The following is a 15856-nucleotide window of genomic DNA, read 5'->3' as shown; positions in this document are numbered from 1 at the left end:
ATAAAGCTCTGGTACGAAAGGAAGGGGGCCTAGACCGAAGCAGAGCCTCATATCAAGATTTGATCCCCCCCAATTCTCTCTCTCTCTCTCTCTCTCTCTCTCTCTCTCTCTCTCTCTCTCTCTAACATCCTTATTTACAGCTTGAATTAAGGCATAAGTTATTAAGTGAAGATTTTTGTAGTGAAATTTCAAAGTTCCCTGGCCTCCTGTGAAAGAAGGGCTCTTGTTTGTGTTTAAGAAAAAAAAAAGTGAGAATGCTAATAAAAGTGACTGTTAAACGAAGGGTGAATCGTGCCGGTGCCAAACACGGGGACCACAATTATACAGTATTTTAATATTAGGATTATTAACACGCCTCGAAGCACTTGCGCACATCTTTTGGAAAATTATACAGCCCTTTAAAATTTGACGTGCAATTTTCTAGACGGGGTGTGGGGGGGGGGCAAAATAGTCCCAGAAAGGGGGAGGGGAAGAGGCGGGAAGCGCGAAGGGAGAAGCGCGGCTTTCTCGCCCCTCGAAAGTTTTCATACTCCGGAATCGGAATTAGACGCGGTTTTGGTGTAAGGAAAACACAGAGCAAGTTGGAAACTACAATTATAAGTATTTAAATATTAAGGATATTAACACACCTCGAAGTACTTGCACACATCTTTTGTAATTATATAGAGCTTTAAAATTGACTCGCCATTTCCCGGGGTGGGGGGGGTGGCAAAATAGTCCCAGAAAGGGGGAGGGGAAGAGGCGGGAAGCGCGAAGAGAGAAGCGCGGCTTTCTCGCCCCTCGAAAGTTTCCATACTCCGGAATTAGAATTAGGTATGCTTTCAGTGTAAGCGAAAAAACAGAACAAGTTTCTGCAATGCATCCTGAACTAAGAGAGAGCAACTTGGCTCCGCAAAGAATGGGAACCAAAGAATGGGTTCCGCTATCATTCGTTGGCGCACTAAGCTTTTGGCAGATTTCTTTATGCAGTCTGGCGCCGGTTCATTCCTAAAAACTACAAAGCTCTGGAAACATTAGAACAGGCGAATAGGGTTTTTTGACGCGCACCGCCACCACCCCGGAATTCACTGCAAGCTCCTCTGCAGAGCAAACTTGCTATGCTCAGGGAAAGCTTCGTGAACTCCAATTTTAGATCCATCTCAAACAGGCTTTTTCCTAAATATAGGTCCAATTCACCGACTCTAGGTGAGAGCAGTATGAAATGAAAAGTCCTAGTCCTTAGTCGCCGAGCCCCTGGAAAGAAGGGTCGGTCGAGCCGAGTGCCCAAAGCCAGAAAACGGACGCATTTTGTTAGAATGCCTGTTCGCAATTCCTATGTCAAAGTCTTTTCCTTGTGGGAGGTAATCACCAAGGGGGCAGTGCATGTTTCAGAACATTGAAAATATAGTTTGGAACATTGGGTAAATACTTCGGGTGTTACGAGCTGATGCGAGCTCGGAGATGCGAGCTCGTAGCCATTAAAATGGTATTCACAACCCTGGCCAACCCTTTCCTGCAGCTGGGGCACCCCTATGGAGTTAGTTAACCGCAAATAGAAACCGATCTCCGCGCGGAGTAAGCTCAGTGTCTGACCGGAACTAAGAAAAAATGCGCGCCTAGTTACCAGCGCACCCCCTGCAGGTCCCACCCACTCCTAATAGACGTACTCTGTATCTTACGGGAGCTGTCGAGTAGAAGCACACCACCACGTAAAATAAGATCCCTACGCGCCGCCACTCTATAAAAGGGGCGTCGCTCCTGGAGGAGCGCCACTCCGCTTCAGGAAAAGCTGCAGGCACCACCTCCAGCTTAGGTCTCCGCAGTGTCTCAGACGCCGGCAATTCAACCCGCTCGCCGCTCTCCAGCCATGGACTCTCACGGCAAGTGTGGCTGCGACTTCTGCACTAACTTCAACAACTCCGGAGGACCAGAGAAGGAAGAATCATTTCAAGGTCAGTCCTTCTCGCTAGCTTTCTCGCGCGCGCAAACGGACGAGCTCCGAGCAGCGCCGTGAAGCTCGACGACCTTCGAGATCGCCTGGGCTCCTCACTCGTCTTGCCCTAGCACCCCGGGCTTCAACGTCCCGGTTTTTCTTTTCTGCTTTCTTTCTTCTCCAGATCCACAGCCTAGCTTGAGTTCACCAATTTTGGCGGGCGCAGACTACGGGGGAAATAGAGAATTCGATGCAAGTGCCTCCTCCAGTTTTGGAGCTGGCCAGAAGGAGGAAGACTTCTGCCACGACCTGGGTAGATAACACCTAGGGCGAACTTAATTCGGGCTCAGCCCAGGTTCTGGGAGGTGCGCGCCGCGCAGGGGTGGGAATCTGGAGTCGCGGTAGGGAGGCGCGCGACTGGTGCAGTCACCGCCGCCCTCTAGGGAGAGCCCTTAGCCTTCCCTTTCCCGTGCGCCTGTGGCTTGAGCGCGAACGCTACGGTCTGTTTGTTTGTGCTTTTCCCCCACCCAGACTCTCAGAACATCTTTGCCTCGACGTTTCTGGACGAAACAAACTACCAGGAAAACGAGGGATTCAAACCGGCTAGTGAAGAACCAACCCTCCCTTTTGTCGAAACACCGCCAGCCTGGGAGGAGTTCGAAGCCCTTGATTTTGAAGACGGCTTCCTGGAGGCCAACTCTCAGCTGGAGGAGGAGGCTGCTGCCCCCGAGCCGCAGCCCCAGCTGCAACCCTTGCAGCTGAAGCCCGCGATGCAAGCGCTGCAAAAGCCCGTGCCGCTGCCCGTGCCGCAGGCCCCGCTGCCCGTGCCGCAGGCCCCGCTGCCCGTGCCGCAGGCCCCGCTGCTGGCCGCGCAGCAGCCCCCGCCGCAGGCGGCGCCGCAGCCCCCGCCGCAGGCCCCGCTGCAGCCCCCGCCGCAGCCCCCGCCGCAGCCCCCGCTGCAGCCCCCGCCGCAGCCCCCGCCGCAGCCCCCACCTCAACCAAGGCGCCGCCGCTACCGCATCACCTTCACTGAGCTTCAGCTGCGGGAGCTGGAGGCCTCCTTCCAGCGTGTCCAGTACCCCGATGTGTTTGCTAGGTGAGCAGTTGTTTTTCTTCTTTGGCGCCCATTTCGCTGGCGGGCTTTGGGGGTTGCTGGGTTGTAGCTTTCTGAAGGCGAGAATCGGCTAGGGAGCGCCAGAGCCTGGGGTCCATCTTTCCCCGGGGGCAAAGCTAGAGCACACGAGCAGGAATTGGTGCGGGGGCGTTAATGGGGGGGTGGGGAGACGGAGCGACAGGTTGGGGGTGAATGGGGCGGGGGGAGGCGGGGCGACGGATGGGGGCGGCGAAGCGAAGGAATGGGGGGCGGGGGAGGGGCCAGAGCGAGGGGGGGTAACGGAGCGACGGGTGGGGGCGGCGGGGCGGGGCAAGGGGGCGGCCGAAGAGGGCTGGGAAGAAAGGGCCGTGGCTGCGGGGGCGGGCTTGGGATGCGATGAGCGAGGAGGTCGCTGCTCTGCCAACCTGGAACTTGCTTTACTTAAAATGTTAATAGTCTGTAATCATAAATTTCGAGTTTTTGTTTCGTACAGTTTGGCATTTTTAAAATATTATAGTAAAAAGTGACTTTACACATTTAGTGAACTTTAAAACCCTTTGATTTTGCGCGTGAGATGAGCGCCACGGAGGACCCCAGTAGGGCGTGGCGGCTACGTCTGCCGCTTTTCTCCCACCTAGCCCTGCAAAGCGCTGAAACTTCTAATTGCGCTGTGGTCCTGACGCTGTAGGGGGAAAGCCCATTCATTTTAGCCCGGGTGAAATGAGGGACGGGGTCGGTTGGTGTATGTAATGAAGACAGAGTCTGCTCTGACTTTGCGGCACTCAGTCTTCAGATTAGAAACAGAAAAAAAAATAATTTCCACTGGGCACACTAAATAGTTTTGTATTTCCTTCTTTGAGAGTTTACCTATCCCTCTTAGAATAAACAGAAATATTCAGACCCAAAGGACCATTTGGGGGTTAGGAATTTAGCTCAGTGTTAGAGTTCTTACCCAGAAAGCCCAAAGTCCTGAGTTGAGTCCCGAGCAGCAAGACCAGGGTGGCAGGTGGACGTAGCACTTTATGGGTAACTTGGCAGTTTGGTTTTTGTACAGAACAACCTCTCAAGAAAAATGTTTTGAGGGGTGTTCTCTACTGTTTCGCAAACAGAAAAAAAAGGCCATATTTAGTTAAGTAACAGACACTTTCACATATATTCATTTTTTAAATTTTCAATTGAAGAGATAACTTGTGACTAGGAAGCCACTCCCTAAATCAAGTCTCTGCTATTATAGAAAACTGCACTGGGAGGTGAGGTTAGATTTAATGTACATCCATATCTTTCTTTTTAGCCACAACTCCAATACTAAACATTATTTATTTTCTCTCATCAGAATGGAACTTGCCCAACGCCTGGGTTTGCCTGAATCCAGAGTGCAGGTTAGTAAATTTTGGAAAAGCAATCGGGTACGACAGGTATTCTAAAACACATTGTAGGTAATGTTTTGTGCTGGGAATTCTCAAGTTGATGTGTTTCTTTGGTCTTTTCTCCTTTTTTGGCTAATGAATTTTATATTTGAACATAATTGGTCACATGGCCAAGGGATCCAGAAATGATACTGAAGGAAGCATCTGGTTATTTGGATTTTCAAACGGCAAAGACAATTTCTTACATGTAAGGTCTTGTTTTCCTTTTTGGTGTTTTTTATTTTAACCTACGTTTCCTGGGATCTGAAAGTGCTCTCTTCTTCTCTGTGTTAATGTAAAATACCTTTTCCGTTTATTTAGGCATGTGTGGTGGAAATAGCTGTGTATCTGTTGGTGAGACATACAGAAAATCACCCCCGCCAAAGCAGGCCACTGAGTTCGAGCATCTTGATGCCACAGGCTACTCCCTTAGGCAGCCCTAGCTCAGCTTGAGAGGTCAACAAAGCAGATTCTGAGGAAAAGGAAAACTTAAGTTTTTCTGAGTGACACTTTACACACACACACACACACACACATGCACGCATGTGCACGCAAGTAACACACCTCTGTCCAAGGCTCGGAAAATAGTTAAAACAGCATTAAAGGGGGAAAAGAGAAATACAACAATATTTCAAACTCTACACCAGGTTTAGCACAGTAGTTCTAATTTTAGCGGCCTGTAGGGTTTTTCCTATTATGACATTAGTTGTCCAATATCCTAAATAATTTTTCCCCTTCTAATTGTAGATTTGGTTCCAGAACAGAAGGACCAAGTGGAGACAACTTCAGCGGGCACATTTTTGCAGGAGCATGTTTCCAGTTGCCATGAGTACCCCCGTGGGTCTATACATGGATGATCGTTATGGCCCCATCCCTATCGTGGAGGTTATTTGGAAATATCAACCTGTGGCACCCCAGCCAATCCATCCTCACATGCTGCCTTTCCTACCCCTGGGTCCCCCACCATTCATGCCTATGCCACCAAGGGGACGCCATCCACGTCCATTTCCCTGGCCACCTGGTCCACTTCATGCTCCTAATGTTCCCAATGCTCCCAATGCTCAAAATGCTCCTAATGCTCAAATGCTCAATGCAGGTATGGGATATGTCCCCAACCCCAATGGCCAGTTCTAAGGTCCTGAAAACTGAAGTCTCCATCAGTTTTCCCAAAGTGTTTTCCAATAAGATTCCAATAAGATTTTCCCAATAAGTGTATTCCATTAAGTGTTTTCCAATAAGATTCCGATAAGTATTTTCCAATAAGTGTTTCCAATAAGTGTATTCCAGTAAGATTTCCAGTAAGATTCATGCTGTTCATAGACATTGTTGAAAGTTACTTATAAAATACCTGTTAAGGGCTGGAGAGATGGCTCAGAGGTTAAGAGCACTGGCTGCTCTTCCAGAAATCCTGAGTTCAACTCCCGGCAACCACATGGTGGCTCACAACCATCTGTACTGAGATCTGGCACCCTGCTCTGGCGTGCAGGCATACATCGAGGCAAAATGTTTAATACATAAAAAATAAATCTTAAAAAAATACCTGTTAAATGAAATTGTGTGCATATATTCTCTATGTAAAGTTATGAGTTCAATAAAAGTTTGGTTTAGCAGCATATTGGCTTTGAGGATCATCCTGGGTTAAGGGCATGGGTGGAAATTGCTAAGGGAATGAAATTTTAACAGAATATTGCAGAGGCTTCCTTTTATAAGCTAGTATCCCTAGGTTACTCTCAATAGGATTTGTTCATCACAAAATTGTCCAAGAGCCCAAAGCGAGTATACATAGAGTAACACACGGTCTCTGCACACCTCACCCTCTCCATTACTATTTTGCCCAGGTGAAAGAGCGCATGCACGTGCCAGATGATTTGGGAGGTGTTTCTGGAATGGAAGCAGTCATTTCTAAGCAGGGAGGTCTTGGGGGGGGGGGGTAACAGCCAGTCACCTGACCAATGCCCTAATTTTCTAAATCAGTGTTTTCTCATTTGTGGAGGGTATCAGGATTGTAGTCATTCTGGCCCTATAGCTCTGCTGTTTGAGAGAAATGAGAGTTAGCTCATCAAGAATGGAAAGGGAGGGGGCGGAGAGACATCTCATGAGGTGAAAGTGCTTGAGATGCAGGCCTGACTAAGTGAATTCGATCCCTGGATCCCAGGAACTTGCAGTGGAGAGAAAGAAGTGACTCACCAGATTTGTCCTCTGTACTTCACACATGCGCTGTGGCCGATGCATTCCAGAACTCAAGGCACATCACACATGCATAAATAAACGTTTATAATATTAAAAAAAAAAGACCATAGGCTGGGAGTGGTGGCTTGTGGCCTTCAATTCCAGTCTCCTGGAAAGTAGAATCAGGCAGTTCTCTGATTTCGAGGCCAGCTTAGTCTATAAAGTAAGTTTCAGGCCAGTTAGTGATACATAGGCAGACCATGAATTTTTTTTTTTTTTTTTTTTTTGGAGAAACTGGACAGTTTTATTGATGAGGGTCAGGTACGTGGGCGGGACAAGACCCGTGCCCAGGCTTTATGTTTCTCCTCTGGCCTTTTGGGTGCAAACTTCTCTTGTAGTTTCTTCCACACGCTCTTATTCATCTCCTGAAACTCTTCCAGGGTGTCTGTGGACAGGATCAGCTTGTATTCTTCCACGGACAGGCCACTGAAGCTGGTTTCTCTGGGGCGAGGGTACTTGTGTTTATAGTAGTTTGAATGCAGTCGTGCTAAGCTTTCGTACATCTGATCACAGGCCTCAGGTTCTGCCACCTGGGTGTTCTCTCCCTCCCGAAAGGCCTGTGCTACCCGCTGCCGCAGGTAAGCGCCCAAGTCCCGGCCCCGGCCCCGTTTGGTCTCGTCCACTGGCCATTCCTCACAGAGCTTAAGGAAACGACGGTAGCGAAGAGCGGCCATCTTGGGCCCCCGACCATGAATTTTTTTAAAGTAAAATAAATGTAAAGAATGATAAAATGATATTACACCCTTCCCTACTCACAGGCAGGAGAGTCTGTTGCTATAGATTTCCCAGCTTAAAAAGCAGACATTTCACCATATATAAATAATATATAAATNTTTGTGGGGGTTGGAGAGATGGCTCAGAGGTTAAGAGCCCTGGCTGCTCTTCCAGAGGTCCTGAGTTCAATTCCCAGCAACCATATGGTGGCTCATAGCCGTCTATAATGAGATCTGGTGCCCTCTTTCTTGCGTGCATGCATACAAGGTGTCAGAGTGTTGTATACATAATAGATGAATCTTTAAAAGAAAACAATGAGCTCGGGATGGAAGCATCACCTTTACCTTTTAGGACCTAAAAGATTGAAAATTATGGGTTAGAAAACTCAACAGTTAAAAGAGGCTGTAATTGTGTTAATTATACAAGTATATTGTAAGTGATTATTGGTTCGCTTTTATTCACTAATAAACGTTATTTGTGTGGTTCATTCAAGATGTTGTGGTTCTTTTAAATTCCTATTAATAGTGTTCACATTAAAATTTATTTGGGGTCAGTAATACTAGGACAGCCTGAACTTACCCGAGGCCAGGTGATTAACAGTTACAATCTAGAGCTCTAGTTAGGTGCGGCCAGCAAATGAGATGTTTGTGCAAAGAAGCATGCACATTTTTGAAAGTTGAATAGAAGATATTAATGATAATATCAAGCAAGTCTCTAAAATGATCTGATCCAGCAGTCGGGGATAGAGAACCTTTAACAACTACTTTTCTCCTGATGGACACCATAAGAAGCATTCTAGAACTTAAACATGCATGGCATGATAAGAACCATTGGGATGATAGTATGGACCCAGAAAATCTTCAAAACAAGGAAAAAAATGAACAAAGAGCATGGTCAACATAGAGTGACATTCGTTAGTCCGTATTTCTGATCCTGAGGAAGTGTCATGATTTTTAAATGCACCATTCTTGGGGCAATCAGGTGGTAAGGGTACCTGCCACCAAGCTTGGTGACTTAAGTTTGGGCCTCCGGATTCACATAGTGGAAGCACTGAAATGGCTTCAGCTGGCGGACAATGATCTTGTACCCTGTAAAGGTTTCTCACGTGTACTGGTTTAATAAAATGCCAATTGGTCAGTAGCCAGGCAGGAAGTATAGGCAGGGCGACCAGAACAGGAGCATTCTGGGAAGAGGACTCAGTCTGCAGTCGTTATTCAGACACAGAGGAAGCAGATGAGAATGCCTCGCTGATAAAAGGTACCAAGTCTCATGGCTAACAAAGATAAGAATTATGGGCTAATGTAAGTTATAAGAGTTAATAATAAAGTGTGGAATATATACGCATTAGAGTACTACTCAGTGGTAAAAGACAATGACATTTTGAATTTTGCATGCAAATGGATGGAAATAGAGAACACTATCCTGAGTGAGGTAACCCAGACCCAAAAAGATGAATATGGTATGTACTCACTCATTAGTGGATTCTAGCCATAAATAAAGGACATTGAGCCTATAATTCATGATCCTAGAGAAGCTAAATAGGAAGGTGTGCCCCCCCCCCAAAAAAACATGCAGTTATCCTCCTGGATATTGGAAGTAAACATTTAACTTTTTAAAGTAAGGGGTTTCTAATTGAATAATTGCCAGTTATTTTATGAGCGTGATTGTACTGTGAAGTTATTGTAGTTCCTTCAGATAAAGTGTTGTATCTATACCAGAATTTGTAGGATAAAATTATTGTAGGCCCTTCAGAAAAAAAAAAGTGTCGAATCTACAGCAGACTTGCCACTCACCGGAGGTAGAGACTATCACAAATCACTATTGTGGCATTGTGGTGCATGCCTGTATGACCAGAATTTAGGAGGCTCAATTGTAGAAGTTAGAGACCTGCTGAGGCAACATAGTGAGCAAAGAGAGAGAGGAAAAAGAAAGAAAGGGAAGACAGAGGCAGCCAGAGAAAGTGTGGTAGAAGGGAGCTATTTGCTCGGGAAAACATACTGTTTAGTGTTGTAAATTTGTATTACATTTTATTTATTTATATTTCTCTCTCACACACATCATGTACATACACACATACACGTGTGTACACAAACATGCATTCTCTCTCTTTCTCTGTCTCTCTCTCACACACACAAACACACTCACTAAAGGTCAGAGGACAAGTTGGGGAAATCAGCCCTCTCTTGTCACTATCTGGGACCGTCATCTGCAGAGCTATCTCAGCCTACCAAACCAGTTTTCGTGACTCACCCAATACTTTTCATTCCTTTTTCCCATCCACAACTGTGGATTTCAAACACCACCAAAAGCAGTTGTCTATCTAATGTGATTCTTTTACAGCAAGGACAGTGTCACTGCACCATAGGCAGCTTAGAGGAAGGAACATTCAGAAATGCATCCCCATAAATGCCCAATGTTGTCCTTTTCCAGGTGATATTGAAATCCAATAATTGTAACTTCTTGTTGTTTCCACTCTGAACTATGGGATTTTTGTACAAATAAAAGTTTCAGGAACCTCTCATGCTGTGATACCTTTAGGTTCAAAAGTCAAACATTATCCAACAAAAAATCCCCACATTTGGTTGAAGAGATGGCTCAGAGGTTAAAAGTACTGGCTGTTCTTCCAGAGGACCCAGGATCAAATACCAGGACCCATGTGGCAACCCACAATTATCTGTAACTATAGTCCCAAGAAATTGTACACCCCCTTCGGACCTCTGAAAGCACCAAGGACATACATACGTGCAGGTAAAACATCCATACACATAAAAAGAAATTTAAAAACTTGAATTCCCATAATTGGCTCTCATTTTCACCTGACATACACAAACAAAAAAGTTATTTCTTCTCTTGGTAACTTGGTAGGTGGGAAAGTAAAACTGTGAAAACTTTCACATAATGTATGAGGGCTTCCAGAGACATTACACTATTTTAAAAAATCATACAGATTTCAGCAAATTACTGTCTTCTTCAGTTTAGGTTTTAAATGTTTACTACTACTATTACTACTACTACTACTACTACTACTACTACTACTACTACTACTACTACTACTACTGGGTGTGGGTGTGGGTGTGGGTGTGGGTGTGGGTGTGGGTGCACGCGCTCCTCTGTGGCCCGGGAACATTTCTGGAGGTTAAAGGACAGCTTGCAGGAGATGGTTCTTTCTTTCCACCGTGTGGGACTCAGGTCATCAGATTTGGCATTAAGTGCCTTTATTTGCTGAGTCATCTCGTTACCTCACTGGCCTCAAACTAGTTTTTTTGTTGTTTTTATTTTTAAACAATCTTTTTTATTTTCGTTCCCTCTCCTTCCATTCCTCCTGCTCCCCACACCTTCTCCCGCAACACCCTGCTTGCACCTGGAGGTGAGTGTCTGGGTACATCCCGAGCACCACCCCCACCCACTGAAGGCCCAGAGACCTAGCAGCAGCCTCCCCTTATCCCCAACAGTAGTAGCCAGTGGCACCGGACTGGAGCCTTGGCCCCACCTGCACCTGGAGGAGGTGGGTGTCTGGCCTCCCAGCCCTGCTCTGTAGGCCCTAGCTTCCCCTGCCCCAACATGGCAAATCCCAATCGATCTCCACCCCCCGCCCACCGATTTTAACTGAGGACATGCCAGGCATGATAGGACAGTCCTGTAATCCCAGTACACGGTAAACAGAGGCAGTTGTAGCACAAGTTTGAAACCAGCCTGTTCTACATAGTGAGTTTCAGGCCAGCCAGGGGCCTAGGGAGACACTTTTTTTTCCTAAAAGAAAGATTGGGAAGAAGTATTCTAAAATAATCTCATCACACACACACAGCATTCATTCATGCCCACATGCTAAATAAATACGCCATGAATGAATGTTTTAAAAAAAAGAAGAAAAGTGAAGTGCCTCCCTTGAACTAGGTGGGAAGATTATTGTTTAAACCAGGAGGGAAGCCGGCAGGGGGATCTCTGTGAGCTTGAGGCCAGCCTGGTGTACAGAGTGAGTTCCAGGACAGGCTCTAAAGATACAGAGAAACCCTGTCTTGAAAAAAAGGAGAGAAATTACTATTAATTATATATACAAAAAAACCCCAGAGGAACAGACCTTATTTTGAATTGTTTTCAATTCATGGAATCATGAATCATGATGGAATCATGCAGCATTGTACCTAATACTGGGAATGATGCAGGCACAGGTGGCTCTGCTGGGGAGTTTTATCCATTGATACAAGAGGAAAAGTTGGTACACACTGGCCCATACAGTTTGGCCAGGCGTTCTCAAACCTTGAATGGACAAAGGCACGGGAGGAAACTGCTATCTTGATACAAAAATCTCATCATGAACCCCCTTTCTGAGAAAACAGTGCAAGAGATTTCAGGAGGCAGGATTTATTTATTCCCTACCATCCTGTTTTTTCAAGGCACTCTGGAAGGCAGCAAGCCCTCAACCCAGCATCTCCTTCCTAGCAAAGGCATTCTCACTTGCTTTGGAGGTGCCTTCACACAAGATTACCTTAATTTCCCACGTGAGACCGGCAGATGTCCGGAGTCTCTTAGGAAAAGGTTGGGAACAGGATTCCAGTCCTATTCTTTCACACCACTCTTCCAAGAATTGCGCTTTTTTTTTTTTTTTCTGCTGGGAGACACCAGATTTAAAGGAAGGAACCGCAGGGACTTTCAGTCACCCAGCACCCTTCATTTTACACAGGAGGGAGCCCGGGGTTGGGACAGTGCGACAACCTGTCTAAGATGACATGCAGAGTTCTCACCAGAAAAGGCAAGCCTCTGTGTGATTATGTTTCTCCCCAGTGAGGAGCAGCGCACCACAGCTCAGTTATAACTCCTTAGTGGTTATCCCCCTCCATCTGCCCAGAATGCTTTCTTTTCTTTTCTTTCCTTTTTTCTTTTATTTTTATTGAGCTCTACATTTTTCTCTGCTCTTCCCTCCCCTCCCCTTCTACCCTCTCCCATGGTCCCCATGCTTCCAATTTATTTGGGAGATCTTGCCTTTTTCTAATTCCCATGTAGATTAGATCTCTGTATGTCTCTCTTAGGGTCCTCATTGTTTTCTAGGTTCTCTGGGATTGTGATTTGTAGGCTGGTTTTCTTTGCTTTATGATTAAAAATCACTTATGAGTGAGTACATGTGATAGTCATCTTTCTATATCTGGGCTACCTCACTCACAATGATGTTTTCTAGCCCCATCCAGGCAGAATGCTGGATCTCCTCCCCAAGCTTAGGTACTGAGCCACTTTATCTCTAAGAAAAGTGAGCAGTTTCTCCTGAAGACATGCAGTATGGCATCCATTCTCCACCTCTGAACTGCAGGGCCTTGAGAGAGTGATACAATTTGGACCCTCCTCACAAAGGGCTGAGTGTGCTTCCAAGATAGCCCTTACTTCTCCCAACCCCCTTGGAAAGCTGTGTCTCTCAACTGGCACCACAATACATAAGCAAGAGCCAGCTCTGGGCTTGTGCCGAATTAACGCTCTTGTAAAGCGGGCCAAATAGTTTGGAAAGTGTCATTAGACAATTTGCAACCATGTTGAAATATGGTAATTTATGCTTTGCCTTGATCGATGCGTGCAGGTCTGTAGGCTCCTCATGCAGAGCATAGATCTTAAGGAGACTAAAGTCCCAACATGGACATGTAAATATTAGACTCTAAGAATACAAACGACTCGTGAAACATACTCTGTTCGGCTTCGCGGACAAAGGGACACAAGCGATTGAAGAGGTGGCATACAGACAAGGGCAGCATGATTGTTATACCTGGACCCTCCAGAAACACAGCAGCTGCAGAAAACTAGGGCCTCTGAGGAATGCAGTGTTCGAATATAATTTTCCATTTCAGGTCTTAGCCATTATACAACTAACGGGTTAAGAGCACTGACTGCTGGTGCAGAGGACCCAGGCTTGAGTCCCAACACACACATAGCAGTTTACAGCTGTCTGTAACTCCACTTCTAGGGGACCCAACACCAATGTACATTTTTTAAAAAAGGAATAGAAGTCAACAAAATAATGTGATATTCAAAAATATACAGTATCGGTACTGAAATTCTTTGCCTCTTACTTCCCCTCTACCGGCGGGTGCACCATCTCTGCAGTTAGGGGCACATTTCATCATGCCTTGGGTACTTTTAGAATAATCTCATCACACAGTTGTTAGGACAGGACTATCATTTTGTTCCCTGACACACACACACACACACACACACACACAAACAATGGAAACGGGAGGGAGAGAGAGTAATGGGATACGTGGGGGGGGGGGGAGAGAGAGAGAGAGAGAGAGAGAGAGAGAGAGAGAGAGAGAGAGAGAGAGAGAACGAACCTGGGGAAAAGGAATGGAATGAGCTAGAAGGAGCAGTGGGTTTGAGGAGGGCAGGAGAGACTGAGAAGAAGTATAATATGCTACATATGGATGAAAATTCCATCACAATACCCATTACTTTATATAATCATTTAAAATTATTTTTTTTTTAAAAGTATAAACATGACCCTGGTGCCCTGGTGCTTAGCTGCCTTTTGGGAACATGTTCCCCATGCTATATGAGCTCATCCAGCCTTGACTGAAGAGGAGGAGCTTGGTCCTGCCTCAACTTAATGAGCCTACCTTTGTTCTAGCCCCTGGCAGGCCGGCTGCTTTCTGAATGGAGGTGGAGGAGGAGTGGATGCAGACAGGGTTAGATGGGAGTCCAGGGAGGGAGGGAGGGAGGGAGGGAGGGAGGGAAGTAAAACTATGGTCAGTTTGTAAAATAAATGAAAAAAATGCTAATTAAGTTAAATTAAATTTTTTTAAAAATTAAAAAGTATAAATATGTTCAAAGAAAGAAGTTCCTGAACAATAAATATCTAAAACTTCAGTAAGGGTGTTAAGAATCATTTACTAAAATAAACATTGGGCTCACACCTATAATCCAGCACTCAGTTCACTGAGGCAAATGAATTTAGGGTCAGTCTGAGATACATATTAATTCCATGCCTGTCTGAACTACACTGTAAGACACAGGCCAAATAAACACACAAAGGGGTCATTTATTGAGAGGTCATTTCTTTGGTCCCTAAGATCACCGGCTTCTCATAGCCCAAAATAAATCTGACAGAAAATGGGGATGGCAATAGCACTGGAGAGGCAGTTGATAAAATGGAACCGCAGTCAGCCTGCATTACAAGGCACAGGTGAGCAGTTCCCTGGAGCCTTTGTAAACTGCCTCAGTCTCTGTCAATGCAAGGCAAGTTGCCAGATAACAGTGGGTTGCCCCTGTAATCCCAGCATTTGAGAGACTGACTTAGGAAGGCCCTGTCCATGGGGCCCACCTGAGCTACACAGTGACTTCCAGGCCAGCCAGGCCTAGTGTGAAACTGTCTGAAAAGAAAAGAAAAGAAAAGAAAAGAAAAGAAAAGAAAAGAAAAGAAAAGAAAAGAAAAGATGGAATATTACTCTTTAAAAATAAGAACAAAATAAAGCAAAGCTTTCATTTTAAGATGAATCTCAAGAAACAAGTCAGATTCAAAGCTAGGCTGGTGCCTGCGGCTGAATCTATCTCATGCAAACTTCTGAAGCTTCTGAGCTACTGAGGAACAATGTGGAACCTCAAAACTCAGTGGAACTACCAAATGAACAGGTAAAAATTATCTACAAAAAAAAAAAAACCACTTGGTCGTCTTAACTAAAAGAGAAAGTACTTTATTAAAATCTGACTGCCAAGCCACAGTTCCTCATCAGGCCTTTTGACTTGGGCAGGCAGAAATTAACCAGCTCCCCCATCCCCACCCCCCCACCCCCGCCTCTGGTCAGCCTCATTATTGTGAGAGAATACAGGGCGGGGATTGGGAGAAAGAGGCAGAATGGTTCATGACCTGGGGAGAGGAGCAGATCTTAGCGGGTGACACTGGTAAGGAACCAGCTGATGTGAATGTCCTGCTTGCTACCCAGGTCTATGGTGATCTCCACGTACGAATGTGACACCACAGGGGTCGTGCCGATCTGAGAGGCCTGTACTGCCTGCCACCAGGGACCAAGTGATGTCCGGGCCTGAAATACTGCCAAGGACCATGTCTGAGTCCATGGTCCAATCAGAGGCAGAATCTGTGTCGACAGCCTTGGCCATGTTGTCACCTAGGGCCACTGGGACATCAGGGGTCTGTATGGCCATCTAGAAATGTGCTCGTATGCAATAGCTATCTATGCCTCTGCCGGCCGGAGGCATACAGATCTGAGTGGCCTGCACTACCACCCAGGGCCATGGCGTCGTCTGGGCCTGGGCTGCTACCCAAGAGGCCCAGGTCTGTGGCCCTGCGGAATCTGCAATCTGTGTTGAAGTTTGTAGCTCCTATTACCACCCAGGGTAGTAAGGACAGAGCTATGCAGAGTCGGTCCGCCCCCACCCACCAGCTGCTGCCCTAGGGACACCTGGTCTTGCCCCTACCAGGGTCACAAGAATGGGGGAGCTGACTCTGCTCTTCACTGGGTACAGCACTCAGGAGAGGAGGTCCCTCACCTAATGCACAGCACAGGAGAG

At 46.2% G+C, this 15856-nt stretch overlaps 2 protein-coding genes across 2 annotated transcripts; one reads left to right on the top strand and one right to left on the bottom strand.

The window, feature by feature from the left end:
• The first annotated feature begins 1782 nt into the window (after nucleotides 1–1782).
• Nucleotides 1783–5904, top strand: Esx1 (ESX homeobox 1). The gene is made up of 5 exons (XM_050124197.1): nucleotides 1783–1931; nucleotides 2097–2225; nucleotides 2444–3008; nucleotides 4339–4384; nucleotides 5159–5904. The coding sequence occupies exons 1-5, from the start codon at nucleotides 1847–1849 to the stop codon at nucleotides 5543–5545; spliced, it is 1212 nt and encodes a 403-aa protein (XP_049980154.1). The 5' UTR covers nucleotides 1783–1846; the 3' UTR covers nucleotides 5546–5904.
• Nucleotides 5905–6865: 961 nt separating this feature from the next.
• Nucleotides 6866–7318, bottom strand: LOC126489725 (ubiquinol-cytochrome-c reductase complex assembly factor 2-like). Its single transcript, XM_050124193.1, has one exon. The coding sequence runs from the start codon at nucleotides 7312–7314 to the stop codon at nucleotides 6898–6900; it is 417 nt and encodes a 138-aa protein (XP_049980150.1). The 5' UTR covers nucleotides 7315–7318; the 3' UTR covers nucleotides 6866–6897.
• Between the last annotated feature and the right edge of the window lie 8538 nt (nucleotides 7319–15856).

This window comes from Alexandromys fortis, unplaced genomic scaffold (assembly GCF_014885135.2).
Source record: "Alexandromys fortis isolate MF-2015 unplaced genomic scaffold, M_Fortis_MF-2015_v1.1 scaffold_205, whole genome shotgun sequence".
Classification (NCBI taxonomy): domain Eukaryota; kingdom Metazoa; phylum Chordata; class Mammalia; order Rodentia; family Cricetidae; genus Alexandromys; species Alexandromys fortis.
The sequence above is the reverse complement of the archived record's forward strand: the minus strand, read 5'-3'. Positions and strand labels throughout refer to the sequence as shown.